This window comes from Anomalospiza imberbis, chromosome Z (assembly GCF_031753505.1).
Source record: "Anomalospiza imberbis isolate Cuckoo-Finch-1a 21T00152 chromosome Z, ASM3175350v1, whole genome shotgun sequence".
NCBI lineage: Eukaryota > Metazoa > Chordata > Aves > Passeriformes > Viduidae > Anomalospiza > Anomalospiza imberbis.
In genome coordinates, this window is record NC_089721.1 from 45,706,768 (window position 1) to 45,732,105 (window position 25,338).

The 25,338-nt window shown below is 37.7% G+C and overlaps 1 protein-coding gene across 7 annotated transcripts in view; it reads right to left on the minus strand.

The window, feature by feature from the left end:
* Window positions 1-25,338, minus strand: part of ADGRV1 (adhesion G protein-coupled receptor V1) — a 305,664-nt gene that overhangs the window by 138,585 nt on the left and 141,741 nt on the right. For 6 of the 7 annotated variants that reach the window (XM_068175720.1, XM_068175718.1, XM_068175722.1 and 3 more), the window contains 9 exons: window positions 25,079-25,268; window positions 24,110-24,281; window positions 19,842-20,084; window positions 14,864-15,271; window positions 13,047-13,231; window positions 11,733-11,982; window positions 11,421-11,560; window positions 10,276-10,436; window positions 5,819-5,919 (listed from right to left, as the gene is read on the minus strand). In XM_068175720.1, the coding sequence (XP_068031821.1) occupies window positions 5,819-5,919; window positions 10,276-10,436; window positions 11,421-11,560; window positions 11,733-11,982; window positions 13,047-13,231; window positions 14,864-15,271; window positions 19,842-20,084; window positions 24,110-24,281; window positions 25,079-25,268 (1,850 nt within the window). The remainder of the gene's footprint in view (window positions 1-5,818; window positions 5,920-10,275; window positions 10,437-11,420; window positions 11,561-11,732; window positions 11,983-13,046; window positions 13,232-14,863; window positions 15,272-19,841; window positions 20,085-24,109; window positions 24,282-25,078; window positions 25,269-25,338) is intronic. The other variant, XM_068175721.1, reaches the window with a different exon arrangement.

The window sequence follows — 25,338 nt, forward strand, 5'->3', positions numbered from 1 at the left end:
AAATTGTTGAAGATGGGAAAAAAGACCCCTTTAAAACTTGATTGCATGTGGATGCAAGCAAAGTGACAGTAGTGGAGAAAGAACAGAAAGTTTCAATGGTTAGTATAATTTTAATTAGCTGTAAAGGAAAACTATTGAAGTGCTATTGCTCATAAAATCCTACAGATTTTTTGCTCTGAAAGATAAGCTAAATTGAGAATGTTTTGGAAACTTTATATTAACACAGCACAGCTGTTGCTATGGACTGAATTTATGGGTAACAGCAACTGCTGCTGTCCTTCTCTCCATCAAGGCAGGTTTGAGGAAAGCCTTCAGCAGGGAAAAGAGCAACAGGAGATTTGCTAATTAGGAGAAGTAATAGATAACTACTTTTTTATTAAAGCAGAATGGCACACATGAGAGGACAGAACAAAGGCTGATGAAGAAAGGAGGCATAAACTGTGAGAGAGAGTTGAAAAATTACAATGAAGCATGAAATAGAGAGAGGCAGCAGTATAACCTGCTTCACAGTAAGACAGCAGTGAATTGGCAAACTGGGAATGTTTCTATCTGTTATGCTGTGTGTGTGGTCCCCAGCTGCTTATGATGTTGGGAAAAAGTAGAGAATAATAAAAAAGAGCTGGAAGGCATTAGCTGATACAAATCTCATATTCTTATACTTTAATGTGATAAATGGAACATTTGACTGTTTGTAGTGAGGACAGGAGATGTGAGATAATGTAGCAGCATTCCAACATATGTTATAGCATTGCTCATATATTTGAGTTCTGGCAAACCCTAGGAGATAATCTATAAAAAAACCTAACAGCTTGTGCATAATACTACATGGGGCTCAACATGAGAAAAATGAACAAAGGTAGTAGAAGTAAAATCCCTACAAGTAGCAAGAGTAAAAATATATGGGTACTTCCATAGTGCTAGATTATCAGCAAAAGATCAAAAACCTCTGTTGGCAGATGAAAACAAATAACAAAAAATTTAAATTGAATATTTCCTATTTTTTTCTTATACTCATTTACTTGGCCACAACTTCTACCCTCTCTTCATGGGATATAGGTTTTTCAGCTGCTTCTACATCTCTTCACTCCCTAGACAGAGATCATAAAGATAAACTCTTCAAGCATTTCCAGATCCTTTTACTTTTGTCTGAGCTTTAGCTCTAAGTATCTGCAGATGGCATCATCATATCAAATCTCTTGGAGCCGTGGCAACTTGATGGAACTCACATGCAAATTGACTCCCTCTGCTGGAGAAAAGGGAAATATTCTGCAATAAGGAGTTCAGTGAGTAGTCTGCTCCTAACCAGAAATCCGGGTGATCTGTTGTTGTTTTATGGTAGCAGTCCTTCCTCGCTGTTTAATTGTGCATAATATATATTCTAATGATTGGGTAGCCCACTTCTCCAGGTAAGGATTTCTTGACTTTCAGATTCTGAAGGACCTCATACACCTTATCTAACACCTAAGGACACCTGATATCTATCTATCCATCTATCTATCTATCTATCTATCTATCTATCTATCTATCTATCCATCCATCCATCATCTTTAAAATGTGTGCATATATATATGATCAGTGTCTACAACTTATAAAGTCATTGAAATCTTGATATAGATTACAATCTGTTCTACTAAAAATCTCTGATTAGCTCCAACTTTGATGGATTCTTACTGGATATTGCAGACTCAAAAATAGAAACTTATAGTAATAGAGATGGGCCCACAAATCCTCATTGATCATAAAATGTATTGTTTTGCTATAAAAGCATTCAATTTATATTAGTCCACTCAGAAATTATTTTTTATTTAAATTCAATTCCCAAATATTTCTACTTCCTATTAGATTGAAACTGCTTCTGAAAGAAGCTGCATGAACTGTGCTCTGACTTGGTAGGAATTACTGAAATCAGCTAGTAAATAATTAAATAAGTCAGTCTGAAACCTAAGAAAATAGTGCCTGGAGAAAAGAGTTAGGTCCCAATTTTTGCAACAGTAACAAAGAAAATAGGCAAGATACCAGGAGTCACTGCTGTATTACAGGGGACCATATTTGCAGTAGGACTGGGGAACATACATTGTATCCCCTGGTACAGCATGACTGTTATAAATTAAATAAAATGTATTTACTGTGATTCAAATGTTATGCAGGGAACTGGTGAAAGCAGCTTACCCACATGAACATTTAAACTGACACACCTTCCTCTTCTGACATACCCAACAACTGACTCAGATAGCTGTGCTTTCCCATACTCCAACAGATGTGAAAATCTTTTCCACTTTCCATTCTTAGTGACTTATGTAGCATCTTTCCTTTTACCAATGAGAAATCTTAGATTTTATTATCCCAAAGACAGGAACACTGACAACAATGGTGGAAGAAGACTACATGCCACTCATAATTCTTAGGGAAATATTTCACATCACAAAGTAACAGGAAAAAACACATTAGCATTGAGCCAAATTTCTAAAATGGGCACCAATTCTGGATCACTGTATACAGTCCTTCTCTGTTTCCTCTGTGTCCTCTCAAATCTTATGAGTAAGCACTGTTGGTATCTCATTAGCATTATTTGCTGCTGTCAGGTTACAGCAAGGAAATCAAGAGCAAGGAAATTTCAGGCCTAGTTTTCCTCAAAGAAAAATTCCCTCACTCTAGGAAACTGGGCTCCAACTTTAAACTAAAACATAAAAATATTTGTTGTTCCCTATGCCATAGAAGTTTCATATTTCATATGGAGTTTAGTGAAACTCTGTACTTTCCGACTTCTTCAGAAACAGTCCTTTAACTAGGATTTCCCAGGAACTGACTAAAAGGCTCAGGCTTACCATAAGGGAAGACTGAATTAAAATCAAAACTTTTTTCTACTGCCAGAAGAGGAGCAGGCACTCAGTCACTCACCGTCACAAGCTGTCTCTGTGGTGAATAGTATAGAGAATCACTTTAGACACCACATTTTGAAACACGCTTTGCAAGCTCCTCCTATCCAGGTATGTATGCCAATTTATTTTGGGCTTTCATTATGTGTAGGGGAAACTAAGAATTTCCTTATTTTGGAAGAGAGGAGTTAAGATTAAAACAGTATAGCAAAAGCACCATTTCACTGTTTCTGTAAAGGTTTCACTTTTATAGCATGGCAGAAGCTATAGGCTCTGTGATCACTCATTCATTCATTCATTCATTCATTCATTCATTCATATCATGCTCCTTCATCATCCCTTTGAGATTTTATCACATCTGTAAAATTCATCTTCTGGCAGAATTGTCCAAATCTGAAAGAGTCCAAATAATAAAGCAAAAATTCTACCAAGAATGCAGTTTATAATTTCTAAATAAATGCTCAAAGATTTTTAAAAAAGAAGATGGTATGCACTATTGCTTCTTGAAAAACATAATTGACATGTATGTTTGTATTTCTGCTCAGGTTGAATAATGCAATTTTCAAATATTTAAACAGAGTAATATAATACTTCATCATGCATTTCCATCAAAGTCAGTACTAGGATCAAATTGGCCTGGCAGTTTGGTAGTTATTGCAGTGATGGGTGATGATGCTAAGTGCATCATAGTAGTGTACAAGGAGCTTGAGGACAGGATAAATTAGAAAATGCTGATTTTTGGTTTGACAAAAATAGGATGACACATTTCTATTTGACTGGACTTGAATTTTGTTTTGCTGGCCATAAGAATAGAAGGCCATTTGTACACAGCAATTGCTGTAAGCAGACTATGAATGTTCAAACATTCCAGAGAAGTGGCTATTGCATATAGGCAAAGCAGCTCACAAAAAGTCTAAACAGAGAATTTAGAATATATTAATGTCATTTGCAATACTCAGCATGTACTTTGGAAATGGCCCCTGAAATTTAATGTGGACAAGATACATCAAGCTGAGTATACACAAACAAGCCATGTACAAAGTGCTTATTCATGCATTCTGCCAGTGAATTCTCAGGCAAAGCACGGTAGCCATAACAATAGTTCCTATTAAGATTGATATCTAGGTTTATAGCTCTGAAAAGAAAAAATTTATTGACTAATATGACAGTATTGTGAAGTATGTTCTCATACTACTTAAATTTTTTTGAATACTCAAAAATTCACATAGATTTACTCCAAAACTGAAAATCTCAGCCCAGAAATTTTTTCCTTCATGCATTTAGGGTATTGTTACATGAAGTTATGCTTGAAAGGAATAAAAAATGTTTTATAAATATCTAGGCTTTTATGTTTTTCCAGTAAGCTCCATCAAACACATGGTGAAATATATACTCTTGAATACTTTACAAGTGCTTCATTAACGTTGGCAGCCCTGGACATACCAAGAAAGAAATGAAGGTTGATTTTTACAAATCATAATTCCCCATCACTGACGAAGAACTGAACATTTGTCAGCAACTACAAAGCAGGCACAGCCTTGGAACAGCAAGTTTCTGAGCAATGTGCTGAAAAGATTTGACTGCCATCTACAGACACCAGTAACTAGTGAACTGGTAGCAATTTAAAAAGAGCCCCGAAACCACAAACCTAATAAACACCCAGTGCAGATATTAGACAAAAATGAATTATTTATGTATGTATAAAATATTGGAGCTACCACAAAAAGCTTCCCAGTTGCGTTTTTTTTTTGGGGGGGAGGGGGAGTTTGTTGTTTCAGTTTTGGGGTTTTTTTTCTCATAAAAATATAAACACAGGGAAACACCAGCTTCTTTCATTCTCTAGAGTGGCCTGAGAGCTAATAGCTACAAATCCAGTGTCTAGTAGTACCTAAAGATTAGTAGAGAAAAATGGAAAATACTAAAATTTTCCTTGTATTTAAACTATGAAGCACTGATTTTCATGTAGCAAATTCTCAGTTAAAACTGTCTTAAACAGCTTCTCTCATACAGAGTCATTAGTTAGCAAACCATGAAATTTTCCATTACACTGTGCATTTCTTATCATATGTATAGTAACCAAATGCATGTATGTGGGTACAGTGGTACATACATCATCTACATAGTTTTCTGTTAAATTCTGGCTAACTAATCAGGCTAGTTCACAACAGGCCAAGACAGGTAAGAGTATAAAGATTTTCTTTCAGCTGTTCAGAACAGCTAGTATATTAGTTCAGTTCTCCCTTGTCAAACACTCTCTTTTCACTCTTGACTTAAAACCACTTTATCTGACAGCTGCTACCAAATTGTCTTTACTTACTCTCTGAACTAGCTCATTGGCTAAGCAGCTACCCTGCTAAATTCCTTTTTCAAAAATTTTGTTTTAAACTTTAAAAATCATTGCTTGACAAAAGGGAATCAGGAGGGTGATTATTTCAAGGATTGAGGATGAATGACAAAATTATTTATAACCATACAAAATGTACCTCTGTAATTAAAATTATTACATTAACACACCACATGGAACTGTTTTCAGTAATTATTCTACAGAGATCAGAATTACATATAAAAGTTAATATGTAGTGTATTTAAAAAAAAAAAAAACAGGTCACAGGTGGAAAAGCCTGTGGGACCAAACAGAAGATAACTTTCAAAATCCTTCAAAAGTTAGAATTGAGCACAGCATTCCACACATGGGACTGTATTCTCACATTGCTATATCATCCATCAGTTCTCATTAGATATTCTCAGACAGTGTGTCATTTCACTTGAATTCCCAATATAGGATATGAACATTGGATTAATTTTAAATGTCGTAGGTTGAAACTTTACATTTTCCAAAAATGTTTACACTGAAGAAGGTCTGTTTAGACATGGCCATGAAAGTGAAGAAAGGGAAGGCAAACATTTACTTTACATTTTGAGATTTCAGCCTTTTTTCTTACCTGAGTACCCAAACAAGCAGCCATCATATGAGTGAGAAGTTTAGCTGCAAACATGGCACACCTGGTGCAGAAAAGGTGGGAGATGATAGCCAAAGTGAAACCTACACAGAAATGATAATGAAAAAAGTAAAAAAAAAAAAAAAAAGGCATATTTAAGTTTAGGCTAATAAACTCTTCTATTTTATCCAGCAGATGTTTCTTGAACATGCAGATAACCAAAAAAAACCAACCAAACAAACCTTAGAAGGAGAGTATGATCATTTTGGTTCACACTGGGATTACTCGTAAGTTTATTTCAAGTACTAACACGTATTTAATGTTCCCATGGGCTTGGGAACTAAAATAATTTCATAAAGTAAACAAGCAATTTTTGAAAAGTGTTTTTTGGTGTCCTGTTCTGAGTGATATGGGTGATTATAATAATAGTTATATACAAAGCAAAGGTAACAGTTCAGTGTTCATATTAGTGCTTCCAAGAAATGTTTTTAGAAACAGTTACATAAAAAATTATTCTGCTGGGTAGTGCTATTTTAGCAGATAGCTATAACCTTCTAAATGCCAGTCTCCCGTTTCATCTGTGTTGAGCATAGAAATTTGTTATAGCAGTAGTCAGGAGGAATGACACCACTTTTCGTTTCACTTATTAATTGTAAACATGAACACAACAAAGGCCTCTGAACTACCAGGAAGTAGTTCCTGGGAAAAGGACTATAGGGAAGTTAAGACAGCAAGAAAAACGCTGCTAAATCTCAGAATTCACTGGAGTTAATTGTGTACTTTCACACCTCAGTCAGGGCAGGAATTTGGGTAATTAAGGCAGACCTTTTATGTTGGTCTTAAGATTGACTATTTGTTCAGCTACCAGTATTTGTAAGAGATGAGTGAAATGAATTATTGTGAAAAGTGTTACTTCTAAGTATTTCAAAATTACTTAGTGATATTTATACAACAATCTACATGGTCTCTCTCTTTTTTTTTTTTTTTTTTAATATTCTTTACACCCAGATGGAAATGTCAATATATATGAAAAATATCCTCATCACTCTTAAAAATAAAGCAATTTGTTACTTAAAATATTCATTTAAATCTAGTTATCTGTATCATCACACAAGTAAACATCTTCAACCAGCCAAAAAACTGAAAGTCATTGGAAAGCATTTGCCTCAAGTTCAAAGTAAACCCTTAACCAAGCTAAATTACTTATATTTTTAAAATACATTTTTATGACATATACTGTGGCTAGTTCTGAACAATGATCAGCATCTTTATTGATTCCAATTCAGCAAAATGTTTTCTAAGATTTTGTGTATTTTTTTTCTTCAGTTTCTATAGCATTTTGTATTTTACAACATTACTTGTTTTTTCTCTGTAATCCAGTAATTGTATTTTAAAATCTGCTTATTTATATGTGCTAAAATCTCCTTTTTTATTGTCAAATGTAACCATCAATTTGTGTGGAACAGGTAAAAAACTGAGAGGTTTTTCCTCTTTCTTTGTCTTAATTTTCTTTGGCTGACATTTAAAAAAACATTAAGGAGCCTAGACTTAATCTGTTAGGGCAGTTTGCTTGGAAAGGATAAATAAGTGATTTAGCTGCTTACACAATTTTTGTTACTCACATAGTGATCTAATATAGAAGTCATAAACCTCACAAGAAGCACACCCAGACTCCCATTTAATAGGGCTAAAGTTAGTAGAGAATTCCATTTAGCATTTTTCATAATAAACCCATTACTCTTAGTGCCTATAAATGCAAGAGTTCATTTCCAACCTAAATATTTCTGTGGTTCTAAGAAAATGTACTTTAATTTGTGATTGCTGCAACATAATAGTAAACCAGCTGCAATCTGAAAGGCTCCTTCAGAAGCCGAGTTCTGAACTTGGATCCTCTGCTTTCTGCCTCACATTTTGTCATTTATGTTGTTGAAGCTGCTAATGAAGAGTCATGTTACTTATAGGGTAACTCTTATGGTTTTTTCCCAAGATCTTGGGCAGCAATAAGGCAGCAGAGTGTAATGGAATCTATCTCTCCTGAGTTATCATTTCTGAGTGTAAAATTGTTTTGGTTGATTTTTTTTCCACCAACTTGACTAGATCCAGCAATGGTTTACAAATGGTCAAAAGCCTGTTGCTGCTGCCAGCAAAAGTGTGCTAAGTCCAAACAGAACCCCCAGGAAGGACCCGGCTGTCCAGATCCCTGGCTGCAGGGAGTGTCTGAGCCTGGGGGCAGTACCAGAGGACAGTGCAAAAAGCACCTGTGTGTGGTGTGAGCTGCTGAATGATCTGCTCTGTCTGGTAGCAGGGCTTAAGCAAGAGGTGGAAATGCTAAGGCATATTAGGGAGAGCAAAAGAGAAATAGGCTGGTGGAGTTACAGCCTTGCAGCCCTGAGAGAAGCTTGGCAGGACTCAGAGGAGCCCTGTCCCTCTTCTGCCATAAGGCAGAAGGAGGAGACCTAGCAGACAGGGGGAATAGAAATGGGTACCTACTCAGGTAGCAAAATTCCCCCCAACCCTCATCACTTTCCCAGATGCCCCTACAGAATAGGTATGAGGCCCTGGGTCCACAGGCTCAGGCAGATGATGGTAAACAAAAAAATCTGTCTGGAGAGTCTCCCAGGTGCACTTTGTCTGCCAGATGGACCGCAACCTCAGGAAATTAAGAATAAAAGAAGGGTAGCTGTAGTAAGTGACTCCCTTCTGAGGGGAACTGAGGGCCCTGTATGTCACCCAGACCCATGCCACAGTGAAATCTGCTGCCTTCCTGGGGCCCAGGTATGGGATATCAGCAGGAGACTCCCTGAACTAATTCAGCCCTCTGATTATTACCCACTGCTGCATGTCCAGGTTGGCAGTGATGAGGCTGACAAGAAGGGTACAAGGTCATTTCAAAGGACATAAGGGCTCTGGATTGATTGGTTGGTGGGCCAGGAGCACAGGTGTGGTTCTGCTCAGTTCCTTCAGGAGCAGGGATGAATGATAAAAGGAATAGGAAAACCCACATTATCACGGAATGGCTTAAGGGCTGGTGCCAGCAGAGAATTTTGGTTTTTCTACCATGGACAATTTTTACAGCGCCAGGCCTGCTTGAGACAGATGGGCTCCATCTGTCCAACAAGGGCAAAAGGATTCTAGCTGATGAGTTGGCAGGGCTGATTGAGACTTTAAACTAGGTTTGAAGGGGGAAGGGGATGAAACCAGGCACTCTAGAGATGAGCCCAAGGGTGGTAAGCCAGAATCAGGGGTGAAATCAGCAGCACAGCTGAAGTGCATGTACACTGATGCACACAGTGGGGTAACAAACAAGGAGCTGGAAGCCATGGTACAGCAGGAAAGAGATGACATAGCCACCATCACAGAAATGTGGTGGGATAACTTGCAGGACTGGAGCACTGCAATGGATGGCTACAAGCTCTTCACAAGAGACAGGGGAGGGAGAAGAGGTGGAGGGAGGCTCTGTACACCATGGAACTGGAGATTAATGACGATAAGATCAAGTGCCATGGGTAAGAATCAGGGAAAGGCCAACAAGGCTGACATCCTGGTGGGACTGCCCTACAGACCACCCAACCAGGATGAAGAGATGGATGGATTATTATATAAGCAGCTGGAGGACGTTTCAAGATCACTGGCCGTTGTTCTCATAGGAGATTTAACCTGCTAGGCATCTGCTGGAAGCTCCACACAGTGGAAAAGAGGCAGTCTAGGGGTTCTCGGAGTGTGTAGAGGAGAGCTTCTTGTCACAGCTGGTGAGCAAGCCTGCGAGGGGTGGGGCTCTGCTAGACCTGCTGTTTGCAAACAGAGAGGAACTGGTGGGACATGTGGTGGTCAGAGGCCATCTAGGGAACAATGACCATGAAATAATAGAGTTCTAAATATTCAGTGAAACAAAGATACTGAAAGTTCAATAAAACTTCTACATTAGACTTCCAGAGTGTGGAATTCAGGATGCTGTTTTGGAGAGTACCTTGGGAAAGCCCTCAAAAGCAAAGGGATCCAGGAAAGTGGACATACTTCAAGAAAAAAATCTTGAAGGCACAGGAGCAGGCTGCCCCTATGTGCCAAAATATGAGCCAGCAGGGATGGGAGTGGGCTGCCCAGAGAGGTGGTTGAATCACCACCCTTGGATGTATTTAAGAAAAGACTGGATGTGGCACCCAGTGCCATCATCTATTTGGCAAGGTGGTGTTAGGTCATACATTAAACTCGATGACCTCAAAAATCTTTTCCAACCTAGCTGATTCTGTGATATTTCTATGCTTGACATTTTTTCCAGTGGCAAAATTTGTCAGTGTGCAAATACCAGACAAGATGGCACCTTTAATAACATGAAGTTAGTTAACATTCATTCAATATTCCACTAAATAAAAAGATTGTCATCAGTTACCAAAACTGTTAATAGTCAAGTTTTACTGGTCATCAGTTGTTATTAATGAGAAAACTCTCTTAAATGAACTGACCTGAAATACAGATGAATCCAGAAGAAAAAAAAGCCTCATTGTATGAAGACAAGTTATCTGTTTGGGCATAAACTGAATAAATGGACATATGAGAACAGGAGCATTCCACATAATCTGATGTGTCATCAACCACTTTGCAGAACCCGCTATCGGACAGCCAGCTGCAAAACAACAGTTTTACAAAGTTGGAAATGGACTTGCATAATTCACATGGTAAGCAGGTTTAAAATTTTTTGTTCTATTCCTGGAATACCAATTTCCTTAAACTATTGCAGAGGTGTTTTCTGTAATCTTTCATGTGCAGTGCTCAGAATAGCACATTTACATGAGATTAAAATATTGTTTATAGTTTTTTAATGTTCTTTTTTTAATTTTGTGAATGTATTGAAATTAACTTTTTTTACTAGAGAATTTTTGTGGCCATGTTTTTAAAATTTCTGCTAGATTTCTAGATCTGTTTGACTTTTCAAATAGATTGTTACTTTATTTGCTCAACACCTTATCCTCTTACGGAGAACATTTTATACTGTTCTTTTTTGGTTTGAAACTAAATTCAAGTGTTTTTTTGGTTTTGGTTTTTATTGGGTTTTTTTTTCAGTATTGCTGAAGTGGTTTGGAAAAAGGATAAGGCATACCACAGGTGATATCCTAAGTCATTTCTACTGGAAATTGTGCATAGATAAAAGGAGAGCATACAGGTAGATTGTGGTGCATCTCCTCCTGAAGACAAATTGTTTGTATCAACCATGGGGTGATATCATCCAGTTGGTCTAATAAAATTGAATCTAAATCAACTAGACTTCAGTGGGATACAAAACATAATTATCTCCAAGTCATTAATATGTTCATTGATGCAATTCTGGGATTTATGGCCTGTCACTGTCACGCAATGCATCATTATACAATCTAAACAGTGTTTTGATGAAAAAAGGGCAGAAGTCTGAGAAATATCTGGGCTAATAACTACTCATTTTATTATAAGGAAAGTTTTATGTACTGGTAAAATGGACAGAAAAATTAAGGAAAAAAGACATGAAATGGATCAACTATATATTTGCAAATTTTTTAATTGGCATTATCACAATTCACACAAATACATGGATTCATGGTAGAAAATGGAAAACTAAACACAATAATAAAATAACCTTTCAGCAGCTTGATTCCAGAGGAGACATAGAGACTTCTGTGGAACAATCCGACTTCCTTCAGCGTAAATACGATAAATTACTTCACTGTTATCTTTCAAAGGTTGTGAACTCTGACCCTTCAAGCTCATTGAAAAAACCTGAAACAATATGTACAACGTAAAGCTATATTTAATATTAAGATTCAACACAGTGCTCATTTTAATCAGTGCTTATTTTAATCAGAGTCAACTATAAAACAGTTATTATGTTTTGAGCAATATCTAGATTAAAACTAATTCTTTGGGGGAAAGAAATGCATTATTTTCTAACCTTGTTCTTCAGGGCAAGTTCTTTATCTCTAGTGAGGAACCACTGCTGACTGCTGTATTCTGTGAACTGTATGGACTCACAGTTCTCTTCTTGGGGAGATGTTAATACTACAGAGACCTCTAGTAGATTTTCAGGTACTTGAATAGAATCTCCATCTTTTCCATTAAATCTATGTCCATTGATTTGCTGAGGAAACCAGCTGTGAGCCATTATTGCAATATATGGGCAGCTGTCAAGGATATTTTTGCCTCTGTGGAAATGGAAAAGCAATAGGGCTGATAAGCAGGAATAAGCTTCACTATTCAACACATAACGACTCTGAAAGATATTTGTGATTTGTTAGTACTTTATTAATTAATCATCTTTAGGCTTGTGATATTTATTTGGCACACTGTTTCAGTTTCTGTGGGGAAAAATAAAAAGGGCTGAATTTTTTTGCATATTTCAGCATCTACATTTCCTCTCTGGGATTTGCTCCTTATGACCTTCAACTAAAACCTGTACATAGTGATTAGGTTATCAAAACACTCATCTTTACCACTTGATGTAAAATTGAGTCAAGAAAACAGGGGAGGCATAAAATGGATGATGTTGCTTTATGTTTTTTTTGCCCAACTGATGATGCAAAACACTTGGAAGAAAGAATTTTAACTTTTAAGTTCTAAACACTGAACACACATCCCACCACCAGCTGTTTAGTAGATCCTCAATGGGAGAATCAAAGTGTTTGAAACCATCTGCCTCATAAAAAAGAATAATCTCTTTCTCAGTCACCTATTTCCCCTGCCCATTAGCTTGATGAGGGTATTATGCTCTTGGAGATAAAATTAGCAATTTGAAACTACATGTAGCTTTAAATATTTTAAAACGATGTTCAAGTGAGCAAAACCAAGAACATACAAATTACAAAATGCCAGTAGAAATTCTGGGTTGCTAACTTTCATCTAAGGCTTAGAACATAGCTCTGCATCATACAATCACATATTATTTTCTTAGCAAGAATAATGAATACTTTTCCAGGCAATATTTGAGCTAAATATGGGTCAACACATACCAGATCTCCTGACTCATATTACCACATCTACCCCATTCCAAAGTAATAATTATGTGTTACACCCAGTCTTACAAAGCACTATATATATCGGCAATATGACACAGTGCTTTGTAAGATCATGACACTGTAACAACACATTCACATATGGGTATAATACTAGATAGGAGAGAAGTTCCTTTTCTGAAAATGTAATTTAGACTTTCTATATTAGTAAATTGCCATGTATTCACAAAACATATTATGAATTCTAGCTTACTAACCTTTCTCCTGGTGATCCGCACTTTAGCCCAGTCAACAGAGAAAAAGCAAACTTCTCAGTCACCTCAGCAAAAAGGCTATATCCTTCTGTGTCCTTGCGTTTTGGGCTAGCCAGAGCACAGAGTATCTCATAGAAAAGACTTCTACTTTTATCAGTGAGTAACAGCTTTTCACCTACACCCGTAACCTAATGAGAGAAGAAGAAATCAAACATTTTACACAAAGGAATCTGCTTGTAACATTTCCTCATGTTCAATGGTTTAGTGATATCTTTGCTGTGATTCCAATATTCATTCTGAAAGTTCAGAATATTTTTCCCAACTCCTGATCACTGTTTCCAAGGCATAAGACACAGTCTGTCAAAACTACATAAAGATATGCTTACTAGGAGATTTGATTATTAAAGAAAGGATGTGGCATTTTTCATTCTTTCACAAACCAAAGATTGTTGAGTCCTGAGAAATTTTTGAATTATTTTCTCTGTTTTGTGTGGCAACAATCAAAAATGAACAGATATTGTTATAATGCTTTGTATCTAGATATCTAGAAAATTTCCATCTTCTATGCATTATTCCAAGAGTCCAGAAGAGACAGAATACCATAAAACTAATCTATAATTTTCATAGAAATTAGAGCAATGCTTAAGCACTCAGCTACCCTGAGAACCCAAGTCCCTAAGCTACTGGAGGAAAAAAGACTGATGTTTGGTTGAGGCTACAGTAGACTCCAGCGGGCCCAGATAGGATTTGCTTGTTTCTTGACTGCAGTCTGCTTAAAGCAGAGGTTGTGCCAGGCCTAAAAACAACAAAGGTGTGACCCAAGAGTCAAGACAACATAACAAGCTCTATGAAACTACAGCACCAGAAGGAGAATTGCACAGTAGAAAATCTAGAGCTACAGGTATGTATGCAAAATTAATACTGGTTGCTCATTTCAACCTATTTGATTTCTGATTTATTGCCATCTCCTAACTAGTGGCACACAAACTCCTTCCTTAATTGTGGGACTTCACAGTTTTCACTTGTGCAGTCTGTGCTTCTGTGATCTGCCTTGTTTATACATATATACATATATATATATATGTATATATATATATATATATAAATATATAAATATATAAATATATATATATATATATATATATATATATATATATCTGCGCGGCTGCTCTGTACTTTGTCTGCCCCGATCAGCTCCCGAATGCCCAGCTTGGGCGTCTCAGCTTTTCGTTGGGGCCGGGGCTCGCCGCAGTTTCCGGGCGCTTTTGCTGTTGCGCTCCGGGGTGGGCTGTTGGCTGCGCTTTGCCGTCGGCGCGAGGGAAGAAACAAAGAGGCAGGGAATTTGTCCAAATCCGTCTGCATGGTGGCTGGATGCTTTATTGGCTGCGAGAGCTGCAGTGGAAAAGCTGCAGCCGCTCCCAGCTTCGCACGGACGCAAATGGCCTCGAGCATGCCGAGGAGTGGGGTGATATAGGGAAGGGACAGGGCGGACGGGGAGCCCTCCCGCCCAATGGGTACAGACATCGCGGTGATGACGTGTACTACAGCGACCAATGGGAACACGGCAGGGGCGGACACGAGACTTTGGGGTGAGTGGGACCGCGAGAATGGGGACACGGGCACGGAAACCACAGGAGTAGGGGAAAACTCGGGGGATGCACGAGGGTACAGAGAACTGGAAAACTAACAAAGGAAAAACCCATAACGTGAACCCAAACCTGGGATGCAACATATATGTGCCTTGTTGTGTTATTATACTCCAATTAATGTCAATTAATTGGAATTAATTGGTTATTTAAGAATCAACAGGAAGCGTTTACCTTATCTATTATATGCACCACAGCGGTAAGTTGCTCTTCTGTAGTTTCTGTAGCCACTATGACATTCAGATTATGAAGGATTCTGTGTAAAATGGTGTCATCAAGAGGCTGATGAAGTTGATCAATCAGTCCCCAAACTGGCAAGGAGTCCAAATCTGAGACAATGGTGATGTTAGATACACCATATATATCATCTACCCTGGCACCACCTGTGGGATTAGAAAGTACAACCTGGAAACATTTAGGAAATGGGTTTAAAGATCCTGTCTTTGGAGTCAGGGTCACATCCAGGAATGCACTTCTCTGTCCATGTTCAAAAGTCAATAAACCTTCAGATCTGGCAAAGTCTTGTCCTGCCACAGCTGGAGATATGAAGGTCCGTCCAATAGGTTCAGGTTTTTGTAGTTCCTTTAAAAAAACCAAAAGAATTTTAGGTAATGTGATAGACGTAATTGTTCAAAACCACCTGCTGTAGAACACACTTTAAGTGGGTAAAAACAAAATGTGTAAAAAAGAAGTCTTCTTTCAAATGTAGCTATGAATGATGAAAAAATTACATTTAAAGTAATTATCTCCCTGAATTAGTAGTCAATCAAACTTAGGAGAAGAATTATATATTGTCATTAGTAAAGAGGGTCTCACTCTTTCTTTTCCAGAACAAAAACCACAAAAAAATTCTGTGTGAATAAATACTACAGAAATGTTAGCACATGTGTGAATTCCAGAACAGTTGATGTAAGACTATGACTGCAGCACTAAGTCCCTCACTTTAGGGTAGAAAAAGCATTACAAATACATAGAAAACTAAATAAAAACAAAGCAAAAGTTTTGGAAATCCTTGTCCAAATTAATACAAATTCATGGTATTTTCAGTCCCAGAATGCATATTTAAAAGATGAATAATCCATTTAATACAAAGGCAAAGCAAATGCTATAGAATACATGTGCAAGGCGGATAGATGAATACTACATGGCCTCATTTCCTTGTGAAACAACACTGTTTTTACTTTCCATGAGGTTTGCAGTTACTGTTTCATTCTTCAAAGTCTTGTTCTTTTTGTCACTTGCTACAGTCTTGACATTTTATCTGAAAATACAATAAACTTTCCTTAAGAAGAAACTAACTTTCTGAGCTATTATTCAGCTGTATATTCTTTCAAAAGTATATATTAATTTAATAAGAACAGCTTGTATACTGACTCCTGAGTAAAGGTCTCCTACTGAATAAAATGAGGATTGTTATTTGTAAAATACTAGACCCCTTTTGAAAATATTTAGCTTTTATTAGTAGAGATTATTTATGGAATGAATCAGACATTTTCTGAGTACAATGGAAACCTGGTAAGTCAATGCAGCCTGTAACTGTTTAAAGTTGCCCTAGACATGATCACATCACCTGTGGAAATTCCAGGGGGAAGTTTCCTTTTGTTTATCCCTTCCCACCGAGAACTTGGAAATGGAAATAAGCAGAAATAAAAGCACTAGTGACAAGAATGTCTATGAAATCTTTGTAAGTTGAGATAAACATCAGTTTCCAGTTATTGTCTTCCTGTCTGCTGTGGCCTCTTATTTTAAAGGTACTAATAATACCAATACTTTAGTATTTGGCCATGCACCCTCAAAACCTAAAAATGTCCAAAGAAGGTTGGTTATATAAATTACAAATGGATAAGAGATTGCCCACTATATTTTAGCTTAAATATGCACTGGACAATAGCAATTTCTTTTCCATTTAACAGCTAAATTATAGTGAATTCTTAGGTTGAATAAGTGTGAAAAATTTTTACCACACAATCTAATTAAAACACTGACCAATTACTATATAATAAATGCATGGAAATACAATGTAAACCTATGTGGTTAAAAAAGATATGCATTCAATATAACAATAGAATGCAGACTTTTTGTTATAAAGTGTAAGTATATAATAACTCACCCCCAAAACACTGCTTTTAGGCATAAAATCATAAATATTCAAAGTAGATCAGGCTAACTACTATTGATGATGGTAAACTTGAAAGATTATCTCTTACAGCTTGATGCTGGACTCACAGACACTAAGGAAGTGGCAGGAATCATGTTTTTGCAGACCTGCTAAAGTAGAAACTTCTTCAGCTGCAATAATAATGAGTGAGGTATGCATTTAAGAGAAAGAAGTGTCAACAGCTAGTAGAGTCTTGTGCTACAGATAGAAACATCTCAAAGCTTTTTGGATTATGGGATTTTTTTTACATAAAGGGCATAATCCAACAAAAAAAAATTAATGGGGATGATAAAATTTACTTTAGCACGTGCTATTTTCAATAAGAAGAACGTTTTTTTGTTTAGTACTCCCAAGACCATTGAATAAAATTTGATTAAATTTTTCTCTGTTTTCCTATGTATGTTCTGGTACTAATAAATTTGTTCCCTAACAGAGCAATGGTCCTGCTGTCTGGAAGTTGCATACATATCCATCAGGATAAAAATTTAATTTCAGATGAAAAAGCCTCAAAAATTGAAGGTTCACAAGAGCCTTAGAACAAAGAAAGAAATACACTAGATGCCTGGCTGACCATAATCTTCGAGGCCACTGAAAGATACTGCTAAAAAAATATTCACGACAATGCAATAAGAAAAAGTTCTTTTAATAATGGAAAACCAAAGAAGTTGGCTGACCAAATGTTTGACTGCTTCCTGAAAAAAATGCTAATCACAGTCATATTTACTTTAAAAAATGATCAATTATTTATTATTATTTAATTAATTTCAATTTGTCATGGTTTGACCCTGACACAATTATAAAATGAATCATAAAATCCATTATCTTAAAAATGGTTGGGATTGAAAAGGATCTTAAAGATCATCTAGTTTCAAAGCCCCTGCAGGGGACAGGGACAACTTTCACCAGACTAAGTTGCTCAGAGCTCCACTGAATCTGACCTTGAACACCTACAGGGATGTGGCATCCACAACTTCTCTTGCCAGTGCCTCAACAACCTCACAGTAGAGAATTTCTTCCTGATATTTAATTGAAATCTACCGTCTTTCAGTTTTAAGCCATTCCCTCTTGTTACTACATGCCCTTGCCAAAAGTCCCTCTCCATCTTTCAGACAGGCTTCCTTTAGGTACTGGAAAGCTGCAATTGGGTCAGCCCAAAGCTGATCTGGTCAGCCCAAAGCCTCTTCTCCTGGCTGAACAATCCCAATTCTCTCAGCATTTCCTCAGAGCAGAGGTGCTCCATCCCTCTGGTCAACCGAGTGTCCTCCTCTGGTCTTGCTCCAACAGGTCCATGTCCTTCCTGTGCTGAGGATCTCAGAGCTGGAGGCAGCTCTGTAGGCGGGGTCTCACCAGAGCGGGGCAGAGGGTCTGAACCCCCTCCCTCCAAAGCTGCCCACAGGGCTTTGGATGCAGCCCAGGAAGCATTTGGCTTTCTGAGCTGCAAGTGTCCATGGCTAGCTCATGTCCAGCCCCTCAGCAGCACCCCCATGTCCTTCGGGGCAGGGCAGCTCTCAATCTGTCCACCCCCCTGCCTGTACTGGAGGTTGCTTTGACCCAGGTGCAGCACTTTGCACTTGGTCCTGTTAAACCTCATGAAATTCCCAAGGGCCACTTCTTGAGCATGTCCTGGTGCCTCTGGATGGCATCCCATCCTTCAGGAGTGTCAACTGCATCCATCAGCTTGGTGTCTTCTGCAAATTTGCTAAGAGTGCACCCGATCCCTTCATCTACACCATTAATGAAGACAGTAAATAACACTGGTCCCAATACAGATCCCTGAAGGACACCACTTGTGTCTGATGCTCTTAGCCATTGACTGTGGTCCTCTGGATGTGACCATCCAACTGCTTTGTTATCCATCAAATAGCAGTCCATTCAAATTCAACATAAAATCCATCTCTCTCCAATTTAGAGAGAAGGATCTTTTGAGTGATGTGTCAAAGACTTTACAGAAGTCCAGATAAATGACATCTGCAGCCCTTCCCTTGTACTCTGATGTAGTCACCCCATCATAGAAGCCCGCTAGGTTGGTCATGCAGGACTTGCTCTTGGTGAAGCTGTGCTGGCTCTCTCCAAGCTCCTACTTGTCCTCCACATGCCTTAGCAGAACTCCTGGGAGGATCTGTTCCAGGATCTTCCCAGGCTCAAAGGGGAGGCCAACAGGTCTATAGTTCCCAGAGTCTTCCTTTCCACACTTCCCTTTATAAAGATGGGTACAGTAATACCCCTTTTCCAGTCACCAGGGATTTCACCTGATTGTCAAGACTTTTCAAGTAACAAGGGAGACTGGCAACAAATATCAACCAACCATCAACCATCCAAAGGTATGCATCTCTTTAGGTCCCATAGAGCTGTGTACATTCAGTTTCCTCACATGGTCACAAACCTGATTTTCCCAAACAGTGGAAGGGACTTGCTCCCCCATGCCCCATCCTGCTCTCCACTCACTTCAAAGGTGTAGGAAAAAAGCTTGCCAGTGAAGACTGGCAAAAAAGGTGTTGAGTCCAGCAACCATCTGTTAATCTGCTGCTACCAGTTTCCCAGCATTTTTTATCAGGGGAAAACACCTTCCTTGACCATACCTTTCTGGTTAACAAGTCCTCCTGTAATTTTTTGTATCCCTTGCCAGGTTCACTTCCCACTTCACCTTGGCCTTCCTTACACGTTCACATTCCATCTCTATTCTCTTCCCCGCTCACCTGTCCTTGCTTCAACTGCTTGTGCATTTGTCTCTTTCTCTTTAGTTTGACCAGCAGGTTCTGACTCAACAATGCCAGTCTCCTGCCCTCATTGCCTGATTTCTTGATCCTGGGGATTGCTAGCTCCTGTGTTCTATGGAAGACTTTCTTAAAGATTTGTCAGCTCTGTTCCACTCCCTTGTCCTTGAGGGCAGTCTCCCAGGGTAACTCCCTGACTAGCTCCCTGAAGAGCTGTAAGTCTGATTTCCTAAAGGTCAGAAAAAGATATAAAAATAAATTAAATCATAATAAGTCTTACCTGCATACTGTAGGTAACCATTGTGGTTACTGATGTACTAGAATCTCTGAGAACTTGCAGACTGATTAAAGTTGTCTTCTTATAAGCTACAGCAAATCGAGATCCCACAGCAAAATACACTAAACTACCAGGAGCATCACTTTCCAGGACAGTTACAAAAGCAAATCTGGCACTGTTGTTCAAAGCAGCTCCTGTGCTTACAGCATACAGCTCAACAAAAATATAAGTTTCAAATTCTGGTACCTGTAAGTGAGTGATGATTTGTATATCATTATAAGATCTACTATTAAATTTCAGCTTTAAATAAATGCTTATATATTACTTTGTATGTACAATGGATCACTTTAATAACACTTACCACAAGCATGCTTCCTGAAATGTGCAATAAATACAATAAAATATATCATAAAAACAATACTGCAATGGGCCTTGCTCTGTCAGGCACAATTATTAAATCCCTGATTTTCACGCAGAACTTACTGCATTGAAGCAGCTATTTAAATAATGCAAGCATTGTGGCTGTAAATTTGACATAAATGACAGTAAACTCTGCAAAAGTGCCATATTCCAGATTATAGATTTACATAGATATACAACTTATGAAGAATTTGCTCTTTCATTTCCTTTTTACCTTACAAAAAGGCATATAACTACTTTCTCACTTTTGGAAATACTACACAGAATTACGTATGTAATTTTGAAAATTCAATTAATTTGCATAATAACTCTCCTGTATTCAAGTACTGAACTCAGTTAAAGTTCTGAAAAACATTTTACATACAACTTAAGCATTTAGACAGTAGTATGTCTATGCATGTTTTTACAAGAAATTAAAATCTCAGTATATTTGCACACAACTGAATTTATTTAAAATCTCAGAGCTTAGACAATACTATTTGATAGACTTCTGTGATGTTTCACATGTAGAGAAATATTTCACTCTGAAAATACAGTCTGTGAAACTTTGTTTCCTTATTGAAAGTCGGGTAGCAGTATTAAGTTTACAATATGATGTTCTGTCTTTTATTTTCTTCCTACAACACAAATGTAGTATTTAAAAATAGACCAAAATAGATCCAAAATTTTAAAAATAGATCCAAATTTTAAAATTAAAAACATTCCATTCTAAAATTCCAATGAATAATTGGAAAGATGTTACTTGTACCTATTGCATGTACTTGTCAAGTAGCAAACTTGGAAAAAAAAGAAAAAAAAGTATTTATTTACAAGAAAATAGTATTATGAAAAAATGGCAAACATTGAAGCAATTTTTTTTTATTTTACTGTTTTTTTAAATTGAATATGTATAGCCAGGTTTTGGTAGTGGTAGAACTACCGGGGTGGCTTCTGTGAGAAGTTGACAGAAGTTTACCCCAGTTGCCAGAAGTTCTGTCCGGCAGAACCAATGCCAGATAGCTCCAAGACAGGCCTCTCACTGGCCATGGTTGAGCCAATCAGAACACCCCTATGACAACATATTTAAGAAGTAAGAAACCTGTTATTAAGCAGAAGTAATTGCTGCCAGAGTAGAGCAGGGTGACAACACATAAGAGGAACAACTCTTCAGACACCAAGGTCTGTGGAAAAGGACAGGGAGGAGATGCTTCAGGTGGGATTCCTCTGAAGTCCATGGTGCAGTCCATGGTGAAGCAGCTGTGCCCCTGCAACCCATGGAGGTCCATGACGATGCAGAGATCCACCTGCAGCCCATGGAGGAGCCCCATATTGGAGCAGGGGGATGCCTGAGAGGAGGTTATGACCCTATGGGTGGCCCACACTCGAGCAGGTTCCTGGTAGGAACCTGCAGACCCATGGAGAAAGGAGCTCACAATGGAGCAGGCTTCCTGGTAGGACTTGTGGCTGTGAGGGAGATACACACTGTAGCAAGCCTGCACCCAATGGAAGGATGACCATGCTGCAGCAGTTTATGAACAACTGCTGCCTCTGATATGGACTCACATTGAAGAAGCTTCCCATTGGAGGGACCCCATGGTGGAGTAGGGGAAAAACCCCTCTTCCTGAGCAGCAGCAGCAACATGTTTTGAAATTAACATAACCCCCATTTCCAAACTCCATTTGCTGTTCAGGGGAAGAGGTAGAGTTGGAAGGAGGGAGGGGAGGGTGGAAGGTGTTTTAAGGTCTTAGTTTACTTCTCATTATCCTGCTCTGGTTTTGTTAGCAAAAACTTCATTTAATATCTCTAATTTGAGTCTGTTTTGCCCATGATGATGTTTGGCGAGCAATCTCTCCTGGTCCTTGTCTCAACTCATGAATGCACTGTTATATTTTTTCTTCCCTGCCCACCTGCGGAGGGGAGTGATAGAGAGCACCCACTTTGATGGGTGTCTGGCATCCAGCCAGGGCCAATCCAATACATAAAAAAGCTTTGTGTTTCAGCTCTGAATTCTTTGAAATTCTACTTCAATTCTATGATTTTTAGCTAATAAACTCAGTACTGCTGAGGAAGTAAATCTTATGAAAGCTAGAATGTGTCCTACAAAAATGTAAAATACATATTTCATGCATTTTCTACTTCATTTTTTAAGGCATTTACTACTAACTTACAAGCCAACTTATGAAAGAAGAACCGTAAGAAGAATTAAGAAATATCTGGATGGATAAATAGTGTATGTTTTCAATTAAATTGTTAAGTGGTTCTCTAAATGAAATGTTCTTCACTAATGACAGGCACAATTATACTTGAATGAATGGGGAGCTTTAGCCTTCCAGTAGCACTTGCTGGAATGGCGCAGGCTCTTGTGCTTCATATGGCACAATTGCATGTCTTTGCAACTTCTGCACTGCTGTCATTGAATACTTCTTTTCTTGATATCACTTCTTTGGCCTAAAGAGGTCCATAACCTCAGTTTACTTAGCAGGGCAGCCTGTGCCCTATACACCTATTCATTGGCTCTGTGATGTAAAGATAACATCTGAAGAAGGAGAAGGAAAATGACCCTCTAAGTGAACAAAGGGAATGCATCCTATTTCTGAAATAGGAAATCCCTATTTCCCACATATAGCAGGTTGCAGTATTTTCTAGAACTGTGTCAGAAAAAAAACATGAAAATCTTCCCATCTAATGATTTTCCACTGCCCAGACCTCAGCTTTGCCACTAGCCTGCGTGCTAAGATAATTTCTTAGAAAAATTTAAAACTCTCCAACTTTAAAATAATGGCAAACATTAATCGTTCCTTTCTTAAGGGCTTAGTCTAACTGCTAGGTATTCACACTAAAATATTTTTTACTTCTCTTTTCAATAAAAATGACTGAATACTGTGTTTTGTGTTAATACAATCATGTCTGTATTTTAGAGTGCCAGCTGTGTCTCACAAAGCTGTTAGACTTAGACAAATGCAATTTCGTGGATGACGGCTCCTAAATTGAAATAAATTCACTACTCACAAGGTGGATGTGAATAGAGACAGATTTTTAGACACTCGGAGATTCTTAGGCAGTTTTTATGAGTTTTCACAGATCATTTTGTTAGATTTAGGAATACAAAATTACACAAAATTTAGACTCAAAGGGTTTTTTGTGCAATCAGATATTACTTACAGATTTTTTTCCATAAACCACCTTAAGAAATGCTTTTATACATGAAAAACTTACTGTGTGAAGGATGAGAGTATATGATAGAACATTTCATTGAAACAACTCCATTTTTTTCACTTACTGTGGAAGGGGCTAACAGCGGGGCTGTTAGCTAAAGGAGTGAGAAGTAGGTGAGAAGCAACAAGAAGCTGATAAGGAGCTCTCTTTAAGGTTGTTACCATGGAAACCCAGAGAAGAGAGGAATTGAAGAAAGATAAGAAGGGAACTTAGCAGCTGGACAAGAAAGTTAGCTGAAGTGACTGTTACTTTTCACCAATGGTGTTATGTTGAATTATTGTAGCTAATAGTTAGGGTAGAAGAAGTATAAACAATTAGAAAGTGTATAAAAAGTCAGCCATTTCCATAATAAAGAGTTGCCATCAGCAGACTGCTTGATGTCTCTGCTTTGTGTCATGACCGCTTCAACAACTACACCTTACTTTTATATAAAAACCTAAGATCGGTAATGTGCTCTTCAAACTAAATACTTATCTCCTTCCCAAATTTTTACCAGTCACAATGGAGTCAGTGGAAGACTATAAATAAACATGCTCCAGAGAAGTCAAATAGATATCAAGTTACTATCTTCAAATTAAGTATTAGTTCCTCTGGAGTTTTTTCATCTTGACAAATTGCAATTTAATGCTGTACAAAAAGAGCAATAATTACTCACATGATCAGGTTTTATTTCAATGGAGATGTTGCACATTGTTTGACCTGCCACACAGGTTGTGGCTCCCAGCACAGATACAAGTTCGTTCTCCAAGTTCACGCCATCCTTCAGAAGGACAACAGCTGTTTTATTAAAGGTCACACGCCAGAAGATTGTCACATCTTCAAAAGCCCTATAAGCAAAAGAGAAGTGTATGGATGTATTGAAGGAAAGCACAACAGATTTAGGAAACATAAACCACAGACATAATATACATATTATGTTATTATTCAAAACTTATCATTATGGAATCAATTGCTTACAATGAAAAAAATATCTCTTTTTACTTAAATTTCTGCCTCTAATATCTATTTAGAGTAAAAAAAAGTAACAGAAGAAGAAAATAAAGTAATTATGGGAACCCAGATTCTTCTTAATTTTTGTTTCAGATAACATGCAATTATCTGAATAAGACACACTGGTGCTTGGAAAGCAGGGATGTGCCCAAGTACTTTTACTAATACTATAGTAACCATTGGCCGGGAAAGCCAGGTAGACTTGGTCTTTCCTGTAAGTATAAAGAACTTAACTATACTTGAGCATATTTATTTAAAGTACACATAAATGTACAATATATATATGTGTGCTAATTAGGAAAAAAGTGAATATATAAGAATACTGACACATAACTTCTTAATTGCTCCTTGTAGTATTCATAGCTACTGACATTATACAGAGAAGTGAGAACTGAACTTACACCTTTAGCAGTGCAAATACTTTACCTTAAGCAAAACCTTCACATTTGCTGACTTATAGTATAAAATTGTAAATATTTGAGTTTTTTCCTGTTTCTACTTTATACCAATAAAGTGACAGACCTAATTATATTCATAACTTAAATGCCCCATTGCCAAATCTGTGAAGTTATTAAAGGAGATGAAAGGGAAACATTTATTATAAAACTCTGTAATGAAAACCTCTTCCACTAACAGTAGCCCCTGTGATTCAAGACAACATATTATAGAATGTGGGAAGAGCACTGGAATCCGCTGTTGCCTGTACCTGTTTGGTTGCCGTGCGACAGTCAGCAGCACCTCTCTGTTTTCTGAGTCTTCATCAAGTGTCAGGCCACTTTGTACTTCTGGAATGAATCCCAAAATGCCATTCTGGAGATCGCTTCCTGTGTAAGAAATAGTCCATGAAAGTAAAAAGCCAAAAAGTTAAGCTGAGAGTAAATTATACTTTTAATA